The following is a 7940-nucleotide window of genomic DNA, read 5'->3' as shown; positions in this document are numbered from 1 at the left end:
CGATCTCTTGGAGTCGGGAAGAAAAGAAATTAATAAAACTAATTACACGCTCCGCTCATGGAGGAATGAATATAAGGCGCTAAGTCAGCCCGGGAGAGCTGGGCTCTTTGATTTTGTTCCCTTTCCAACTTCCCCGTTCCTGCCCCAAGGAGGCACCTCCCGGCGCATCCCCCGGGGGCGCAGTGTGCCCATTCCCACGGCGCCGCTTTTTGGGGTTTTCCACCTCCTCCCAGCGCCGTCCCGAGCAAACTCCGGCTCCCAGCCCGGCTCCCAGTTTGGCTCCCCCCCTTGCAAACTGGAGGGTTGGGTTGCTTCGTGGCACCGCTCCCTTAAAGGGGCCGGGTGTGCGTGTGAGTTTGGGGGCGAGCGTGTTGCACACGCACCCGCAGCCCAACGGCAGCCTCCGCTCGCGCATCAGCCTCGGCGGGGAGCAAAGCGCTCGGCATGTAGGAGAGAGGAAAAGGAAAAGAAAAAAAAAAAAAAAAAAGGAAAGAAAAAAAAAAAAAGGTGCGGGGAGGAGGATAAAAAGGAGGGGGGAGGGGAGAGGGAAATTAAAAAAAAAAAAAAAAGAGCTGCCTCTTTAAATGCTGGGGGCTGAGTCCGCAGCCGGAGCCAGCCTCCCTGCCTTTAGCCGTGCCTCTCCGGCGCTTGTTGCACAGCCCCGGGTGCCGGCAGCGCGGCGCTGGGGCGCTGCTGCTGCTGGGGGGGGGGGGGAGGTCCGGGAGGGGTCCTGGAGGGGGGCCATGATCCTGCCGAGCTCCGCGCCCACCCCCAGCTCGCCCTAGAGCCGCTGCCGGCGCCACGCAGCCTTCTCCGGAGGGTAAGTTTGGAAGCTCCCGGCGGGAAGGGAGGCTGGAGGAGGGGGCAGGTTGAAACCTGGGGGGTGAACTCCGCCGTCCCCATCCCGGACTTGTGTTTTCCTCCCCCGTTGTGCCCCCAGCCCGGTGTTTGCAGCCTTCCTCCCCCCCCCCCCCCGCCCTAACAGGTGGCTCGGTGCCTGCCCGCTCCTCCGGCGCCTTCCTCTTCCTCGCTGCCGGCTAACAGGTGGCGGTGCTGCCTCCTCTCTTGCCCGGGCAGGTGAGGGGAAACCGTGGCCAGCGCCTTCATCCCCCTCCCCGAGGGGTCTTGCAGGGGCTGTACTGCAACGGGGAGAGGTGGTGGTGGGTGGGGGACGTGCCCTAACACCCCCCCCCCCCCCCGCTGACCCTCTGGATGCTCAGCCCCCTTCACGGCCCCGCTGTGTGTCTGTCGTTGCAGTGGGCATGGGGAACCAGGTGGAGAAGCTGACCCACCTGAACTACAAGGAAGTTCCCACGGCTGACCCAGCGGGTGTGGACAGGGATGAAGGGCCCAGGATCGGGGTCTCGTACATCTTTTCGAATGATGATGATGAGCTGGAGCAGCAGCAGGAGTCAGGACACGACCTGGGGGGGGAGCCCCCAGCCCTGCAGCCGTACGATCCCCAGCTGCACGAGGTGGAGTGCTCGGTCTATTATCGGGATGAGTGTATCTACCAGAAGAGCTTTTCTGAGGAGGACATCTCGCCAGAGGAGGGTGATGAAGGAGGCCGGGGACACCTGAGCACCTACACACCGGAGAATCTGCTGAACAGGTGCAAGCCGGGTGACCTGGTAGAGTTTGTGTGCCAGGCCCAGTACCCGCACTGGGTGGTCTACGTTGGGGATTTCCAAGTCGTGCACCTGCACAGGCTGGAGGTGGTGAACAGCTTCCTCACCGATGCCAGCCAGGGCAGACGGGGCCGCATCGCCAACCAGCTGTACCGCTACAAGCCCCTCAGCCCGGCTGCGGTGGTGCGCAATGCCCTGGAGCAGGTGGGCTGCAAGGACCGGGACCTGAGCTGGAGAAACTCTGAGTGTTTCGCTGCCTGGTGCCGCTACGGCAAGAGGGAGTTTAAAATCGGCGGGGAGCTGCGCATAGGCAAGCAGCCCTACCGCTTGCAGATCCGCCTGGGCGACAAGCGCAGCCACACACTGGAGTTTCAGAGCCTGGAGGATCTGATTATGGAGAAGAGGAGAAATGACCAGATTGGCAGGGCTGCTGTGATCCAGGAGCTCTCCAGCCACCTGCAGGCCGCAGAGGAAGAAGATGAAGAGGAGGATGAAGACCATCACCACCATCCAGGTGCTCGGACTGCTGTGGAGTAGCAGCCTCAGCACCACCATGCTGCTTTAGGCTGGGTGATGGGGATTAAAACTGAAGGCTGCGAAATTGAGCTGTTACAAGCCCTTTGGGCCGCTTCAGTGCAGCTTCGTTCCAATCACATGTGAAAGGAAGGGGGAAAGCTGATTAAGTGTCTGTGCTTTAGTGCTTAACTCCTTCAGTGCTCGATGGTAAAACCACTGACTTGTAGAGGATAAAACTCAGGGCAATTCTACCCTTCTGTACCCCCACCTCTTTCCCTTCCTCTGTGTTAGCCTTTTCCTCATCCATCTGCCAGAAGGCGTAACCCTGCAGGATGCTAAATGCCTTTGACATCTACTTATCAGCGGAAGTTGCAAGTATTTCTTACTATTAAGGAGCCAGCAACTTCCAGGACATGGCCATGTAGCTGAGTGCATGTTTAGTTGGCAGCTGAGAAGTGTGAGGATGTTGTTTTCCCTTCTCTGCCCCTGTTTCTCTTCAGTTGTGGCTGCTGTTGGTCTTGCAACAAGTTATTTGCTTGCTTGGTGCAAGGCTTCATGGATTACTAGCCAGTCCCCCAGAAGGTGTAAGGGAGAAATCACTGACTAATGAAATGGCTTTGATGTTCCTGGTGCCTTCTTAATTAATAGGAACTTGCAGGTGGTCCGAGGGAAGCTCCTTACTAGCTATCAGCATGTAATTTCTGTCGAGGATGGAGGAGGTTTGTTTATTGCTGGCTGGTCCTGGAAAGGAGGAAGTTTGCAGCCCTTATTATGGAGGCTGTGCATTGGTGCGTGCTGGGACTCCTGGAGGCAGGTACTGAGCTACACCAGAGCTTGTTACTGGCTGCCTGGCTTCCCCGAAAGCAAATGGCAGAGCTCCTGATGACATCTGTGGTACACCCGAGGCAGTAGAAGCAGGTTGTTTGCATGCACTAGCATGTCCCAAGAGAGGGGCCTCTTGACCAGGTGCCCCTGGCTGTGAGGATGTCACAGGTTCTGCACCAAACCCAGCTGTGATGGGAGGGAGCACAAGATGGAAGTCACTGCAGGCAGGGGGGTTTGGGTGTTCCTTTCCCTTTCTTACCACAAAGCAATTTTCCCTTCATTAGGGACTTTGTTTTCCCTTTTGTTTTCCCTTTTTTTTTTTGCTAATTTTTATGTTATGCAGCTGAGCTATAGCATTAGAAAAGAGGATGTGCCTCCAGAGTCATTGTGCAGGTCCCTCGTTAAGAGGAGGGGACGGGGGAGTGTGATGCTGCCTGCCCTGAATGTTCCCTGAACTTTGTTTTCAACTGTTGAACTGGCCTCCTGCATGGGCAGCACTGTCAGGTCTTTGTCCTGGGATCTGAAGTGTGTGAGCAAACACTGATTTGGAGGCAGCTTATAACACAAAATTCCTTCCCCTTAAAAACACAATAGCAAAGAGGTGAACTTGAAGATAGGCTTGAGTTCATTTAAATAACAGCAATTAAGTGTGGTGTAAACTTGAAGTGTAGTTACTACCGTCTTCCCTGTGGTTGTTTATAGTTATACCACAAATAGCAAAGTACTCAATGTCCTTTCCACCCTCCTGGGAGCAAAGTTTGTTGACTTAAAAATAAGTAGATACTGGCTTTTGATTAGTTGGGACTCTGTGAAGCCACTTTGACAATGTAGCCCAAACAGATCTGTGCTGTGCTTCCTACCTAAGACACACAAGCTCGGAAAAAAAGCAATGAGAGACTATTTCATCCTTGCTTCCGGTGGAAAAAGCAACTCTTAGGATTATGCAAATACACAATATTCTCTTTCCTTAATGACTCTGTTCTCATCTTGGGCTGTGAAATGCCCAAATCCAAAGGAGAATTTAACAGCAAGCTCCCTTAGAATGCTATAGCTCAGGTGTCTGCACTAGTGAGATTTTTTTTCTTCAACACACAGTTGAGTTATACCCCTGTTAGTGTGGCTGTCAAGCAGGTGTGCAACCTTGCTTTAAAAGCATAGTAACTGCCCCTATCTACCTGCAATAGGGTTAGTATGTGGATGTCTGCACATTGGTTTTATGCAACTACTGAACTGCTGAAAGGATCACTGTATTAGTCTGAAAGAATGAAGGAGAGTCTGTACTGACTGCTATGAGACAACTGAGGTTATCTAGACCATAAGTAAACGTCTGGCTGTTGTTTCTTTCATACTGGAACCTTGTACATAACAAAGTTTATTTCACTGTGTAATATATGTAAAATAATATTTTCTTACAGATATTTTTGAAAGTTTAAAAAAAATCCATCATAACCTTGAATTTGAAAGTAAGTTGTTATGCACATTATTTTCCAGTTCTCTGAATGGGTTTATTTTTCATTAGTGATCTAAAGTATATTCTAGGTCATAAAGTATAGAAACTGCTATAAATGTCAAATATTATGTATCTACAGGGTACTAAACAGTAAACTAGTTGTGAAAATATTTTTCCCTTGTGTCTGAAACATCAGAACTATGACACATAGCCATTTTTCTCCTGAGATATCCTGCACAGTCTGGCTTTGTTTTTCTGGTGTTTCCTTTCCTTTTTTTCCTTTGTTTAATAATTTAAAAAAAAAAAAAAAAAAGGACCAAATCTGCTTGAGAATGGAGAGCAAAGCTGCTTTGACCAACTGAAATCATGTCTTGTGCTGATCTTGGTGCTTCCCTGTACCGGTCATGCCTTTGGGGATAAATTCCCATAAGGGCCTTAGCAAAGAATCCCAGAGCTTGCACAGCCTTGTTAGGATGGAGAGCTGCAAGGGAGCTTTCCTCACAACATAGTAGTCTGGCTTGCAGTCAGCTGTGTTCTAGAACCTTATCTACTCCTCCAGCACCTGCAATTCAGGTGTTCAGCACTTAAATATTCCAAACAGCAACATTTTAAACTTCAAGTTATGGTTAGGAATTTATTCTGCCTTCTGCAATTCCATTATTTGGAAAGTGTTCGCTTTTTTTTTTAAAGGCAAAGCAAACAACTTGGGGAGGTGGGGAGGGAGCTGGATTTTTTTTTTCCTCAGATCCTCTGAAAGCGGGCTACCTCCTTACAGGGATTTCTTATTCCAACAGATAAAGATGCAGGTGTTGAATCTTTAACAGGTGGGTCTCTTTTCCCCACCTGTTGATTAGGTGGTGTTATTTAATAGGTGCTACTAAACAGTACTGCAAACATTTCTAAGCAGTCTGGTTTTTAAAGCCATGGACCCATAATGAGCTGGATGCGAGAACTGGAATTGCTGTAGAAGCGCATCACAATGCTTATCTTCTTGTTTTTATTTGGCTTTATTCAGTTACTGACTGCAGACTAGACTGTGATTTCTAGAGCTTGATTTTAAAGAAAAAAATATCTTGGGAAAACAGACTTTTTTGTGTACGTGTATACTTCAATACTTTCTGTAGATCAAAAAAAAAAAGAGGGAAAGCAAATAGATAAGTGCTCTTCTCTGCAGCTCGTTCTTTAAGGTAGAGAAATTCAGGTGTGATCCTTCTGTAGAACTTCTGGTTCAGCAAAGCCATAGGCCTATACTGAAGTTTGAAATTGAGCCACTTGAAAATGAGCAAAACTATTCATATGCTTGAAGTTAAGTGTATATTTACATTTCTTTCTGAGTAAGGGGCTGGCATTTTGATCTGAAGTCTCTGCTGGAAGCACAGAGGACCTGGCATTGCCAAATCACCAGGGAGAATAAGTAGTGCTCCAAAGGTTGCTTCTCAAACGGCCTCTTGTCCAAACAAAGCTTGTGGAATCCAGCCCAAACTTTGGCCTCAGTCTCCCCCTGGAAATCTACAAGCAGCACTGATGCAGTGAGGGGTGAAAGATGCATTTTATACAGTAGTTATACACTAAGCTGATGATCGTGCTGCAGATTCCTTTCTGGTGTCTTTGTCTTGTCATGCTTGAACTTTCCCTTGTGTTTTTAGTGCTTAAAGTTAATATAATTTGTTTTAAAAGCTCTTTGATTGTGCAAACACTTAAGCATCTGTATGAATTTACCCATTTAGGTATATGTACTGCTACAGACAGGATGACTGCTGTGAATACCATTATGCACATGTTAAAGGCTGGCAAGAGTAAGCCCCAGATGTGTAAACGTAGCTCCAGCTTAGGAAATGTAGATGAGCAGTCTTATTTCCCCAGAGTATTGCTTTGTTTGATGTAAATAATGTCTTGGAAAAGGCTTTATAGTAAAACCTACAACTATCCCTGGATTGAGTAATTTTAAAAACACAATTTAGACATTCACCTTCCATGGCAGCGAACACAGATATAAACTGAAGACTATTTCAAGTTTCCCTGATACTATGTGAATGCAAAGTATTGATTACAACACCAGAGCTCAGCTGGCCAACACAGTAGACAGTTGCAAGGTAGGCAGGGGAATTAAAAACAAAAGCTACTTCAAAAACTATTTTCTTACTAGGAAAAGTATATTCTTCAGACTGAAGGACCCTAGACTATGGAAGTAAAATTTCAATTATTTTGTATTAATGAAACCCCAAGCACGCTTGTTACATTTTGTTCTTTTAAGTTTGATATTCCACTCCAAGTACTAAAGTATATTAATCACATATTACCTATTTCAGATTTTGAACATAACAGTGGTTTTCTTTTTCCTTCTTTCTTCCTTTGGGTCTCACCAAAGGGTGGGTGAAGCTTGTCGTTGAGTAATTTGCCACCTCTGCTTTTCTGTCAATTAACCATGCCAACCATAATTCTAACAGCCATGTAGGAACAAATATTTTTTGAAAGCAAATTTTAATTTTATACAACAAATCAGAGATGAGCAACTAAGTAAAGGTAGAAAATACATCGTTTTCAACAGCAGTTTCTATTTGTAAGAAACCCACTGTTATTTATGTGTTAGCTTGGCTACTCTTATAAATTAATGTGCAGTGATAAGGCCAGGTGTATTGTATAATGGGCTTAGATTTTCCAGATCATACTTTTCTTTTTCTTTCGTAACTGTGGATAAGAAGAAATCAGGGTAGCTTCAAACATCAGTGGTTTAGATGGTTCTTTTGCATTATTATTGAATTAGAAACTTTCTTTAAATACACACCTAAAATTCCTGATATTGTAAAAATTCATCCACAATAGCCAGTGTAATCACAAAATATGATTTTTTCTCCATGAGCGTTTTCTGTAAGCTGTCTTTTGTCAGTAAATGTTGAATTGTTAGTGCAAATATCTCTTCTTTTCCTGAGAAAGAAGTACAGATCATTGATTGTACCATTTCCTTCAAAATGAAGGGCATTGCATAGTAACTAAAAAGAAATAAAAGATTTATAGTATCTTTTACACTCTTTCTTTTCCTTTTTTTTTTTTAATGTTGTATTTTTTCCCTATCTTGTTTGGAAAACTGTAGTGATTTCTCTCATGATGGATACGTCAGGCACAAAGCAATCAATGTTTTCACTGGCTTCACATGTCAGATCAAAATCTAACTCCTCAGTTGTGTTGTTGCCCAAAGAAAGACAAAAAATAATCTCCGTACAAGGCCAGACCATCAGCTGCTTAATAGGCAATATCTGTATCAAATCTGATGGGGATCTGGCCCATAATTTAATTTTGAAAGTGGAAAATGAATTCAGCAGAAGATCATATAGTATTAGTTGGCACCCAGGCCTGTCTTGTCTGCCAGCAACTGCTAAAGGAACAGATGTGTCTGTGAGAGGGAGAAATGAGAGAACATCAGAACTCACAGGGAGTTTTTGGTGATCTGTAAAACTGTTCTGTTTGTGTGATGTTTTATATCATGGAAACTCCAGGGGTGGGATGGGATCAACGTGCAACCT

The 7940-nt window shown here is 46.1% G+C and overlaps 1 protein-coding gene across 2 annotated transcripts; it reads left to right on the top strand.

Annotated features, from left to right (window-relative positions):
- The first annotated feature begins 348 nt into the window (after positions 1 to 348).
- LRATD2 (LRAT domain containing 2) lies at positions 349 to 7434 on the top strand. Of its 2 annotated transcripts, none has more exons than XM_050708835.1 (2): positions 349 to 820; positions 1258 to 7434. In XM_050708835.1, the coding sequence occupies exon 2, from the start codon at positions 1263 to 1265 to the stop codon at positions 2163 to 2165; it is 903 nt and encodes a 300-aa protein (XP_050564792.1). In that variant the 5' UTR covers positions 349 to 820; positions 1258 to 1262; the 3' UTR covers positions 2166 to 7434. The 2 variants fall into 2 exon arrangements, with proteins under 2 accessions (XP_050564792.1, XP_035412131.1); XM_035556238.2 differs by having other exon boundaries at positions 392 to 507.
- The last annotated feature ends 506 nt before the right edge of the window (positions 7435 to 7940 follow it).

The sequence above is a fragment of the Cygnus atratus genome, chromosome 2 (genome assembly GCF_013377495.2).
Source record: "Cygnus atratus isolate AKBS03 ecotype Queensland, Australia chromosome 2, CAtr_DNAZoo_HiC_assembly, whole genome shotgun sequence".
Taxonomy (NCBI): domain Eukaryota; kingdom Metazoa; phylum Chordata; class Aves; order Anseriformes; family Anatidae; genus Cygnus; species Cygnus atratus.
Note: the sequence above shows the minus strand (reverse complement) of the source record. Positions and strands in the feature narration are given on the sequence as shown.